At 40.9% G+C, this 13,141-nt stretch overlaps 1 protein-coding gene across 6 annotated transcripts in view; it reads right to left on the reverse strand.

The window, feature by feature from the left end:
• The window catches only part of CHCHD3 (coiled-coil-helix-coiled-coil-helix domain containing 3), a 269,706-nt gene extending 257,132 nt beyond the window's left edge, over positions 1 to 12,574 (reverse strand). For 4 of the 6 annotated variants that reach the window (XM_070265825.1, XM_070265824.1, XM_001498216.7 and 1 more), the window contains exons 1-2: positions 12,251 to 12,521; positions 1,367 to 1,454 (exon numbers count right to left, since the gene is read on the reverse strand). In XM_070265825.1, coding sequence (XP_070121926.1) covers positions 1,367 to 1,454; positions 12,251 to 12,331 — 169 coding nt within the window. In that variant the 5' untranslated portion in view covers positions 12,332 to 12,521. Of the gene's footprint in view, positions 1 to 1,366; positions 1,455 to 12,250 lie in introns of all 6 variants that reach the window. The other 2 variants (XM_023639702.2, XM_014739337.3) reach the window with 2 other exon arrangements.
• Positions 12,575 to 13,141: the final 567 nt, after the last annotated feature.

The following is a 13,141-nucleotide window of genomic DNA, read 5'->3' on the forward strand; positions in this document are numbered from 1 at the left end:
CAAGGATGAATTCTAGGTTTCAGGCTTGACTACCTGTGCCAATTACTTGAAGGATGGAGAGGAGAAGCAACTCTGGAGAAAAATAAAAGCATTTATTTTGGACATGTTAAGTTAAAGAACTCTAAGTGGAGATTTCAAGTAGGCAGTTGAGTTGTCTAAGTCTAGTTCCAGGGAGAGGTCAGGGCTAGACACAAAATTTTAGGAGTCACAGGCATCTACGTAATGATTCAAAAGGCATACAATTAGATGAGATTACTCAGTGGAAATCAGCAAGAAGACTAGACTGAGGATGCAAGTAAGGTGGGAGGAAAACCCAGAGTGTGGCCCAGAAGACAAAGAAAGGGTTTCCAGCAAGGAGGGAGTGGTCACTTTCTATCTAACAGTAATGAACTGTGAACTCTTCTTAACGCTTCCACCAAACAAGAAGTTTCCAAAGGACAAGAACTATTTCTTATTCATCTTGATACCTTTTGCTTGAAACATATTAGAAAGTCAATTCATAGTTACTGACTTGATTAGTAAGAGGGTCACAACTGCCCCCAAGTGAATGGCATTTGGGCAGCATCTCAGCTTTCTCAATGTGTGTCACAGTAGATAGCCAGATTTCCCACACAATACTCCTTTCTAATAAATACAGAAAATTCTCATTTAGTCCAAGATTAATCATGCTTACTATTTTCTCATTGCCTTTTCGCCAATAAACAGCACTCATCCATCAAACCAGGCAGGAACAAGAACAGTGCCAGACATATAGCAGGTGCTCAATAAATATTAGCTGGACAAATAGATGGATGGGGTAGGGGGACGGAAAGGAAAGAGAAATAGTCTTGTACCCAGCAGGATCCACAGATAAAATGAGGCTTAATAATTCCCTATGGATTTCACTTAACACCATAGTTTCATCAATAATTAAGACTGACTCTGAAGGAATAAACTGTTTATTAGAAACTTAGAATAAATCTATTAGAAAATAAAATCATTGGCGATACTTCACAATTTGGAAACAGTAAATCAATATTTTCTGAGCTCAATGTTCTTTTTCAAAATATTTACTCCTAAATTTCTAAAATTCCTATAAATAATCCATTTTACACAAAAGATACGAAGTAACTTTCCAAAGCCTATTAGAAAGTTCAGGAGCTGGATGACAAAAAAATTTTCCAAAGATTGTTTGAAAGTAGATTCATTCTACTTTTAGCGCAAAACATTTTAAAAGGAACCCTCTTACCGATTTCTAACATTCCGTATAAAAAGTCAAACATCCAAATAACAAAAGGCAGAAGTGCAGAAGAACTTGACTGTTGAGTGAACTTTTACTACTTATAACATCTCTACTAAAAACTCTAGAATTAAAATTCTAAAATACCTGAGGCACCATAAGCACCAGAATACCGCTGTGACTTCGAGGCAGATGGAGAGGTTTCCTTCATGCGATCAATCACATTTTCTGAAAGCTGAAAAAGCAACATCAAAATAAAATCAATTATAAAAGAACAAGAGAGAAAACTACAATAGCTTCCAAGTAATTTAGCCATCCATATCAATATGATAACGAATGGCCTAAAGAAATAAGGCTAAATCTAACAGCTATAAAACCCAAAGCAACTGAGAAGAGTTTTAAGTTTTCAGGATGCACCCCACAGCACTGCTTCTTCAGCTCTTCTAATGCACTGCTAATTGCTCATTATCAATAACTCTTCTCCTCATTTTATACTGTGCACTAAATTGTAATCTCTGAGAACATGTAAGCTCTCAGAACTCCTTCGCCTCTCCTCCCCAAATCCTACAAATTAATTTACATATGCAACAGGCCTTAGCTCCTTCCTTCCCTCCAGTCACAAAGGAAATGGGGTCCCTCCCTCCCTCCTGCTCAAGGCTAACCACAAACAATGGCTCTTTCAACAGGTTTTATTATGCACCAACTATGTGCCGGGAACTAGGCTAGACTCTGGGTATTCAACAGTCATCAAGTTGCTTAAAGTGGAGTCGAAGAAACAGACAATCATCAGGCACTAAAACATAACGTGAAAGGTGCTACTTAAGTCAGCCAGCCTGTAATGGAAGCACACAGAAAGCAAAATGGGCAGGACCTCTAGCCAGGTTTTAAGAGTGGGGCTGAGCAGGATGAATAGGAGTTAGGAAGAGAATGGGTAGGATAAGAATACTCCAAGAGGGAAAGACATGAAGGTACAGATAGAAACAGGGCTTCCACCAGTAGACGTCACATGGACATATCGGCAGGCAGCTGGCAGTAGGGCGGAGGCTCTGAGGAACACTCAGGCCTGGAGATTTGAGTCATCAGCCCCCAGTTACTATCATATCATCATTTTTTATTTCTTTATAGCGCTCACCACTATCTGATGCTTTCTTGTTTACTGTCTACCTTTCACACTAGAAAGAAAGCCCCATGAAAGCAAGGATTTGGCCGTCCTATTATTATATCCTCAAAGCCTCAAAAAGCCTGGCTAATTGAAAAAGCAGTTAAACGAATGAACGAAACAATATGAATAAATAAAAGAATGGATGAAGCAGGAAGCTGAGGAGGGGGCTCAGTGAAAGAGAAATGGAGAGGGAAATAAGATTTTAGATTTTGAAGACTCTTAATAAACCCTTCAAGTTAAGGAGTGTGAACCTGATCCTGAGGGCAACTGGGTACTACTGAAGGATTTTGGGCCGTGTAATGACACGATTAGATTTACATCTTACAACGGTCACTCTAGCTACAGTGTAGGGAACAGACTAGAAGGGAACAAGAACAGAAGAAGCAGGAGGACCCCTGAAGGAGGCTAAAGGACCAACCAAGAAGCTATTAAGCATATGTCCACACAAAGACTTGCCCAGGAATGTTCATAGCAGCATTACTCATAACAGAAAGCGTGGAAACAAACCAATGTCCACCTACTGGTGAATGGAGAAACAAAACGTTATACACCCATACAATGGAATACAATTCAGCAACAAAAAGAAAGGAAGTCCTGATATATGCCACAACCTGGACAGACCTAAAAAACATATAAGTGAAGGAAGCCAGGCACAAAAGGCCACATACCATATAATTCCATTTATGTGAAATGCCTACAAAAGGCAACTCTACATAGACAGAAAGTAGGTAAGTGGTTGCCTAAGGCTGGGATGAAATGGGGATTAACTATTAGTGAGCAAGAGAGATCAGTAAATTTATTAGATAAAGCAGGTGAATTTTATGGGATGTAAATTACACCACAATAAAATTGTTTAAAAAAACTATTATAGTAATCCAGGAGAACAAATTCAAAAGATATTTAGGATTCAAAATAGCTTTTGACTGAGTGCTATTATGGGCCAGGCACTACACTAAATTAAGTACTTTACTCATTTAATCCTTCACAATCCCACCCTACACTTTTATTATCTCCATTGTATAGGTGAGGAAACTGAAGCATAGCCAGATTAAGTAACCTGCCCTGGATTATACAGTTTATCAGTAATGGAGCCAGGATTCAAAACCAGGACGTCTGAGTCTCGAGGTCACACTCAGACACACCTCTTCACTGCCAGACTCTGTCTCACTAGAAGTGAAGTGGATGCCATCAAGAAGGATGCCCAGGTTCCAGGTCAAGTAACTGGGTGATCCCGCTCCTGTATCCTCAAGGACCGTCTTCCAATTTCCACTTCCCTAATTTACCACTATCTGGCTTGTAACCCAATACGGCAATGAAAAGTGTTCTGGTGAAAGTCACCAATGACCAAATAAATAAACCTTTATATTTATATAAATAAATATCTTTTATATTTATATTTATAAAGCACCTAATTGATATGGCTTTCCATTAGCTTTTAACAGTTTTGGTCACTCTCTTCTGGAAACCCTTCCATGGCTTTCTGGCATCCCACTGTCCTGGATGTCCTAGGACTCCAGCCACGTCTTATTTCTTTTGCAGGCTTCCCCTCTCCTACCTACCCGTAAAGGCTAAAGGGCCCCAAATTCTGTTCTTCGCCTTATTCTCTCCTCACTCTTTGTGCGCTCCTTGGTACCGTCATTCACTCCCTTGATTTTTAACTGCTGCTGATAAATTAATGAACTCTAAATCCACTATCTCCAGCCCAAGACCTATATCCCAAAGCCAGACCTAAACAATGAATTGCCTAATGGACACTTCTCCTTGGACAGACCACAAGCATCTCAAAGCTAACATGTTCCAAAATGAATTCATGTTTGCCAAAAATCTCTTCTTCTTGCTTTCCTTATCTCATTAATGACATCATTTTCATCCAGGTTCCTGAATCAGAACACAGGACAGTCCTCAACTCTTCTCTCTCCCTCATCCTCTTGGCCATGATATTTAAATATTTAATGAATTTATCTTCTTTCACCCCGTTTTCCCTGCCCTAGTTCACGGCATCATCAATAACCCTCCTAAAATGCAAATCTGATACGGTAGCTCCCACTTCAAATCCTTCAACAGCCACCTTCTGTTGACCGGAAAGTCCAAATTCTTTTGCAAGTTATTCAGCACTTTCTCATCATTTGGTTATGGCCTCACTCTCCAACCTCAGCTTCCACAGCTTCCCCTTAATACTTCATACCAGTTCCCCAGTCCATTCCAACTCTGCCTACCCAAAGCTACCCTTCCTTGTGCCCCACAATATCTGCACAAATCTCCAATACAGCACTCCAATGATAGACCAAGAATTCACCTTTCCACCTTTCCATAAAATCGTGAGCTCCCATATATTGGTCAATCATTCATTCAACACGTTTACTAGGCCAAGCACACTAATTGAGGCCCTCGGGATAGATATATCAGCGAACAAAACAGTTTGTACCCGAAAAGTTACCTCTCAGGACCCAAACCAGAACACAGGTAAGACAGTAAAGGGAAAGAATACAGCTCAAAAGTTATGATCTTTGAAGGAAAAACCCGCGACTCTTTTCTTGGGAGAGAAGTGGAGATTAGAAAGCAGAGTGCCAAGGGACTTTCTATTTGAAGATGCCAGAGCCAGTTGCATCTTTTCTAACAACTGACAGCCACTGAGACTGTAGCTGAAACATCTGCAAAGCTGAGATACATTTTAGGAAAAACCCCTTAAGATTGACTCCAACCCTCTCATTTTACAGGTTAAAAAAAAAAAAGATCCTGAATAACATCCAGTTACTGGCAGCATCAGGACCACAAGCAGTAACCCCTAATCTCTAGCTCAGTGCTTTCTCTACTATTAAACAACACACTCTTTCAATTCCATGCAATAAAAAAAAGTATATCACTTCCTCTGAAGGAGATAAAATGAGCCTAAGTTTTAGAATCTTAAAGCTATTTTAATTGATATATAATGTATATAAAGTTCATTCAACATATAATGTAATATACTACATAATATATTTAACATACTATATTAATATAGTATGCTATAATATACTATGCATATTTTATATTATATACCATATATAATCATATATACTAGGTATTATATACTATTACATACAATATATACTATGTCACAGATCTAATATAATTGATGTTTAAATATATAAAGCTAATTTGACATATATAATTTTACATTTTAATATTATTTCCATATTTCAAGCCAAAGTCAAAGAACAACAACTACACTAAATATATATTCTACCTAATCAGAAAGTGAATGTGTCTGCTAAAAATCAAGTGTTAGCTATAAACTTTCACCTGTATTAGAGACAGGCCATCTTTACTTCTAAATACCACTTCATCTACTTCGCATCAAAATTCATACCTTGTCATTCTTTTTTGCCACTTTCAGAACGAATACTACAAAAAGTCCTTCCAATCCGTAAAGCAGCCTCAAAAGTATCATTCTTTGAGAGTAAAGTAAAAAGCTGGCCCAGAAGAGAAGAGAAAGCACTGACCACCTTCTAGCTACAAAACCCTGCAGACGTCAACTCAATGGGTCTTACTCTCCTCATCCGGAAACTGAAACCACCAGCAGCCCCCTGGAGTGACAGGACGGATCAGAGACAAGTCATAAACTATAACATGCCACACAAATATGTGGTAAAGTTATTTCCAACTCAGCTCCAGCCGTGGGGACTTCCACTGCGCCTGTCATCACGGTTGCCTCTCACCTACTCTGCCTGAGTGTGTACTGAGCTGCTTCTCCACACGGTGCACACAGACCAGGCCTACAGCTGTTCCAGGAGCGGCTGCCTAAGTCCTGGTATGAGCACATCCAGAGCTCCTCTATCCCTATCTGCGCCCCTTGAGTAGTAAAAGTGCTTTGTCTCTTTCAACCTAATTACTAATTGTTTCTTGTTAACTTTGTTTCTATTTTTCTGGCTTCTCTGATGCCTCAAAAATTGGTACTTAATGTCAATTTTTAACATTAATTAAAACATTTCCCAACAAGGTCTTCAGTCGTATTTCACTGAATTGATAAGCATGGTATCCAAAGGAGCACAATTCATTTTTTTGAGTTGACAAACATACGGTAGGGCTGCCTTGCCAAGAGTCAACCTCCTCCTTCTGTCCGTACATCAATCGTAAGTGTATCCACAGGCCCTTCCAAAGGAGCACCCAGGGCAGCCTCCAGCTGTGATTCCACTACACCAAGCATGATTTACCCTAACCTCAGTCCACTCATGGCCATGTTGATACAAGGCAATAGCCATGCTGTGTTATCCTTGTATCTCAAGTTAATACCTGCTGAGCTGACCTTCCAGTTGCAGTCATAAATCCAGACCTGCACACTCACCTGATCTTCTCTGTGAACTGGGGAACACACTTGTGAGGCAGCTGAGAAGATTTAGATGCTGGCCAGGGTTACACACACAATCTGGAGGTGTAGAACAACTCTTCTTTGTGACACAAACTGACCCAAAAAGGGGTCAAAGGTGCAACATAAGCTTCTGCAAGAGCTGGACAGGCAGCCTCTGTATAAGAAGCAACTTCAGGGGCCAGTCCGGTGGCACAGTGGTTAAGTTCGCTCGTTCCGCTTCTCAGCGGCCTGGGGTTCACCAGTTCGGATCCCAGGTGCGGACACGGCACTGCTTGGCAAAAGCCATGCTGTGGTAGGCGTCCAACATATAAAGTGGAGGGAGGTAGACAGGGATATTAGCTCAGGGCCAGTCTTCCTCAGTAAAAAGAGGAGGATTGGCAGTAGTTAGCTCAGGGGTAATCTTCCTCAAAAAGAAAAAAAAAGAAGGAACTTCAGGAAACATCTTTTCTCAGAGTACTTCTTTCAGAAAAGCTTTTTTCCTACTTAAACATCTATACCTTCTATATCTGGTTTCCAGAGATCTCTGGAATCTCCATCAAGGTGAATACCAAGTGCAATTTACAGAAATTATTTGTAGCAAAGAATGGTGAAATACCTCCATCAGACACACACTAATGCTAGAATTATGTCATGAGGTCCATGGACTCAGGAGTCTATGAATTAATTCCTCAACTGTACACAAAGTTGTCTGCTCATTGCACTGTTCTGGACAGAGTCCATAGCTTAGATTTACAGTACTCTATGCACCAAAAGAAGTTAAGAACCACTGTTCTCATATAAGGGAGAACCAAGAGAAGAGGGCCTGCCAAAATGGCAGAATTCAGTCCACTGACTTTGATTATCCACCCTATTCTCTACTGCTCCTAAAGACAAATATAAGTAAATGGGGCTTGCCAAGTTTTGGGTCACACTACTCACCACACCAACATGTGCTCCAGGGACGAGGAAAAGATGTGTCTCATCTTCTACAGTCTTCCCACTCATCTCTTCCCACCCACCTTGGTTCGTCTTATCTAAAATTAGCACAAATATACCACCCACCAACCAAGAATCCGGTATTTTCTGAGCAACGGGAGACTGGGTGAGATGGACACACATAAAGTATTTCTACTTCCAAAGAACAGAGTAAAAGGAAAAGGAGAACTCCTTTTAAGTGGCCCTTCTCTAAGAGGTCAAGTTAAGAACCACATGAGACAGAAACAAACCAGACCCTCACCTCCATATTAGTTTTTCTCGTGTTCCAGATGTGTCTTATCAAACTGATTAAAGGACTCAGACCCATTTTTCTCATTTGATCTTCTTTCCATGTAGTATAGGTCATTTTCTGTGAGAACATTAGTTTGCTTTTTCAACTATCATTTTAAGATATAGGCTCCAAAAACTGTCATTATTATGTGGAAGAAATCACTCCCAAAGACTTACCTAAGGGCCTGAGGGGGTAGGGGGGAATGCCACATATATATATATAGATAGATAAAATTAGTTTTTAGCCTATGTTTGTGGTTTGTCACTTGTATTTCTTTGCATTTGTTATTAGTGGAAAACATGAACTTCGTTCTGTATAACATCCTAGAATGCTTCACACAGTACTATACCCAAGAGATTCATGGGCTTTTCACATAGAAAGGACCAATCATTTACCAGTTAACTGAATTACTTGACAACATTCCTCAACACCCCAGTGACTGACTGGATTTGCACCCTCTCCAGGATCCTCCACAACATCCCACATTAAATAATCTCTTCCTTCAGGGGCTCTCAACTGCCCATACTTCCCAAAGCACTAGTTGTGTTCCATGTTAAGTACCCACACTACCATAACTGGCTCCTGTGAATTTCAGCTTGCAACTTCAAAACCAGTTGCAGAGATTAGTTTATGCCTGGAAAGCATGATAAATATTACTTTGAAAATGACACTCATTGAAGTTGACATTTGCTCTGGAAGTTCACTCACAGCCTTGATGTTTCAGATAAACTTGTGAAAGATGGAGTGGAAGGCACACTTTCGAAGCACAGCCAGCAGGTGCTCAGAAAAATCCCATTAAGCACATGTAATATGAGTAATGAAAATGCCTGGTCTTTATATCACTAGAAATTTATTTTAGACTTGAGAGGAGGGCAAGGCAAGAGGGTGGCCTTTCATCTAGCCCATGAGTCGTTTCAGATTCCAAGTTGGAATCAGGTGTAAGAATACGGGTTATTTTATGGAAGTGGGGGAAAGCTATCAATTGCTAAGGATAAAGGAAAAAAACAAGACCCTAAAATACCATGAAAATAACATCTGGTAGGTGAGAAGAAACTTTAAATTAAGTAGGTCCTTTAATTGCTAATTGTTAAGGACCTCAGCAAGAAAAACCTGTGAAAACATGATCCATTAATAAACACGGCCTAGTTCCCTAAAGCCTTATGCTGCTTACTAAAAGTTACTCCTTACATATTAAGATAAATGAAGATGAAATTACTATCCTTATCAGTGGAGCACTGAATTGGGTTCCAGCAGTGACTGAGTCTGTTGAATCATTGGTACACGCTCACTTCCTATGAGTGATGACATAAATGTTAGATAATTGGGCAAATCTGCAAAGTTTTCTTCAGCCAAGTTGAACCAACCCATCTGCAATTCAACACTGACGTTTAGGCCTCATCAAGACCATGTTTTAATCAACTGAGCTAAAAACAGTGGCTCACTCATACTGAAATTGATGTTTATCCTTCCCCATGTCCCAGAGGGAAACAAGATGACTGTGCCAAGCTCACAAAAATACGAAGAATAGCTGGAAAACATCTACAACACCTAGACAAAAATCACACAGGCAATCAGTTGCAGAACTCAGGACTCCCTATTCCCAGTCCACACCCCTTCAGTATATTGTGCCTGTGGGAGCACTATATACCCTTGTTTTTATATAATTATTTTAAGTTCACATAAGTTTACATATCCATTCCCTTGAACAGCTCTAATAACAGCTACTACTCACATAAGTACTAAACACCATCAAAGTACTAGACACTGTGCTAGATGCTTACATAATGTTCAATTCTAACAAGTAGTGTTTGATGCATAAGTATCAGAAGCAGGCTGCGTGCAGTTATACTGAACAAGGAAATGCAATCAAAAGTGACTTGTCCAGGGCCACACAGCCAGTGTGAGGCAGAGGTAGGACCAAACCCAGGTCTGCCTGGTTCCAGAGCACATGCTCTTTCCACTACCCTATACAGTACTTCCAAAGAATCTAAGAGTATTAGATGTGGAAGGAGCCCTATCATAATAATAGGTGCCTTCTATTAAAAATCTACAATGTGCCACGTGCTTTAAATACCTTACCTCATCATCTCACCACAATCAAAAGAAGAGATGGTATTCCCCTTTGTGGAGAAAATACGAGCAGAGAAGTGACTTGTCCAAGGCTGCAGGTTATTAAACACCTAATCTGAGATTTAAACTGAGGTCTGTTAACCCCAAATTGATGCTCTTTTGACCATGACCTCAAAGAAAAGAGAATGATCCCTCAGTACTCAACAGTTCAACAGCATGCCATTTTTAGAGCAAATAGCAATGGGCTGAGTATGGCTACAAGAAACTTACAGCGCCACTAGACTCAAGAATTTCAGAATTGGGAAAGATCAGAAATCTTAGAGATGTACTTATGCCCCATCATTTTGCAGATAAGAAAATTTAAGCTCAGAGACTGCAAATCATCGTTGAGAAAGAAAGATTTGAAGCAAGAACTGTGCAAGGGCATTCCAGGTGAAGGGTATATACTGGAGAAAAGCAAAGCATAGAGGTCAAAATGAGCATGGTGTGTGCTTGAATTATAACCATATAGATAAAATGTACTCTATAAGAAAGAAAAAAAAATAAAGACTACTTCATCAAGTTGAGCGGCTAAAGGACACAGATTACTGTTGTTTTGTTTTAAAAAAGCTTTTTCAGACACTCTCCATTTAATCTAATACCTATGCCTATTCTCATACTTATCCTATTTAGCCTTAGCTAATATTTGACATGCATCTCTGTGCTGTGGCCAAATTCTCTTATAATTTTCTTGGCTGTCATCACTGTGTCTGTACTAGAGAACGAGAACATGGATTTATAAATTTTTCTAGCCAATGTCTTCTCACCCAAAACTTATTTTGCTTTTTCTTACCTTTATTTCCTTTTCACCCTCTGGTGTGGAACACTCAAAGAGCCTAGAGGCAAGATTAAACCAATCTCTGCATAAAACTCTGAGTTCACAGTAATTTTTATTTTACTCCAAAGAGTACCAACTAAACCACAACAACCCAAAGAATGCAGCCTCAGACATTTTATTACAAAATGTGGTACTACCATTAATTAATATAAGAAATGCTGGTCACAGACCAAAAATGGAGTTCAACAGTCTGAGTTTCTATAAAGAAAACTTTAATAAATTCTTCTCAAGATAACAGTTTCAGAGTAAAAAGTTTTCAAACACTTTAAATATTTAAGAAGTTTTATTTCCTAATAACAAAAGCTAAAATAATTTACAAATTTACTTATATGAGTGTGTAGTAACAGAAAAAGAAAAATATGAAATATTATAAAACTTTCTGAAGTCAAATTGCTCTATTTACTAGGTTCAGGCATCATACTTCCAAAAATGTGAGGCTCCAAATTCAGGTGCAGCAGACAGTGTGTTAAGGAAGTTAGTGCCGGTATGCTGACACCCTAGAGAAAGATCAAGTTTTCAGATTACGGATCAAGCACATGCAGGGAGCATTTAAAAAGCCTCTCCCATGTCTCCGTCAAAACTGACTGTATTACTTCCACCAGTCTGAAAAATTGCAATTCTATCTTAAGCCCTATCAGACTGGCAGGCACTAGTCCTGAAGAGAGTGGGCTAGTCCAAAACTCAGGCGTGGCAGGCCATAGAGGAGGTGCATAGGAAAGACGAGATGACAAGTGAAGGAGGGAGAAGCCAGAAGTCACCAGAGGCAGGCCGGAAAAGTCTATGGCGGGTGGGTGAGTGTGGGTGTGGGGGGATGGGTGGTATCAGAGCAAGTAAAAGTATGGGGGGGGTGCGCGTTGGGGGAATGGGTAGTATCAGGGGGAGGGTACTAAATGACATACAATAAATAAAAGAGTTCCTTAAAATGCCCATTCACCCCGAGAGAGGTGATGTGGGTAGTGCAAAAGCAGGGTTTGGGTCCTGTACCTATTCACAGATGGGTACTGTGAGACAGGGGTTTCCAATCAAATCCCACAACTAGTAAGCAACGGAATCAAGACTAGACTGCGAGGCCTTGGAGGGTCTAAATCAACCTGGCATCCCTCACCCGCCCCAGCACAGTACTCAGCATTTGACACACAACCAGGAAATCTTTCTGAATGAACGTCCCAAGTCTTGAAACTTCAAGCTTCTTTGCAGAGAACTCGGCTTCGGGCCAGACAACACTGGGGGCCCGGACGAGGGAAACTGGGCTGAGCGGGTCCCGGGAAGGTCGGAGGTTTGGGGTCCGAGTCCGAGTGCTGGCCCTCCGCCCGCCCACTGTCACTCACCCGGATGCCCTTCACCACGGTGATGTTCTCATTCTCGTCCGCCTCGAAGGTGACCCGGCGGGTGCTGGCGGTCCCGCCCATGGCTTCTGCTGCTGCTCCCGCAGAGACCTAGTGCGGACCCACGAGCACTTCAGGCCCCACGCGCACAGACGCGCGTGGACGTGCCCGACCTCTCCTCGCACGACGGGAGCAAGGCCACGACCCCAAGAAGCAAGGAGAAGGCGCGGGTCCTGAGCTCCCGCCTCCTCCGGTCACGCTCCGCAACAAAAATGCCTCCGGTTGGTCAGAGAAACGAACGGCCCGCCTCTACTCGGCAGGGGCACCGGATTGGTTGGCCTGGACCCGGATGCTATGGCAACAGGCGGTGTTTGACAAGGTTTCCGGAGCCCCTGGCTATAGTGGGAATTGTAGTCTCGATCTGCAGCGATGGGTGCTGGGATATTCTCGCCTTAATCCTGAGAGCGCAAGGAGAGCCTGGCATTCTGGGAGGTGAGGTCTTGACTGGTGGAAAGCCTTCTAACTGGGCAGCTTACGAGGAAGTTCGTTCGTCTCATAAAACATGCTTTGAAGATAGTGTTCTAGAAATTTAGACTAGTAAGTTAGATACAATCTATCTCCTAAAGGAACTCAAAGTTTAATGAGGGAGATGCCGTCTCCTAATGGAGCCGTTCCTAGATTCTTATAAACAAATCACTGAGGCAAAATTTAGCATTTCTTTATTTTAGCCTTAGCCGTAAAAAACGACAACAGTAAAACCCTGCATTTGGCCTATAGCTTTATCTCATGAACTATGTACTATTTTATTTCTTTTTGTAATGTAAAATTTTAAATATTATGGTTTTCAAATCTGCATATGACAAAACAGAAAACATAAATTATTTGCGCTAAACA

The sequence above is a fragment of the Equus caballus genome, chromosome 4 (genome assembly GCF_041296265.1).
Source record: "Equus caballus isolate H_3958 breed thoroughbred chromosome 4, TB-T2T, whole genome shotgun sequence".
Classification (NCBI taxonomy): domain Eukaryota; kingdom Metazoa; phylum Chordata; class Mammalia; order Perissodactyla; family Equidae; genus Equus; species Equus caballus.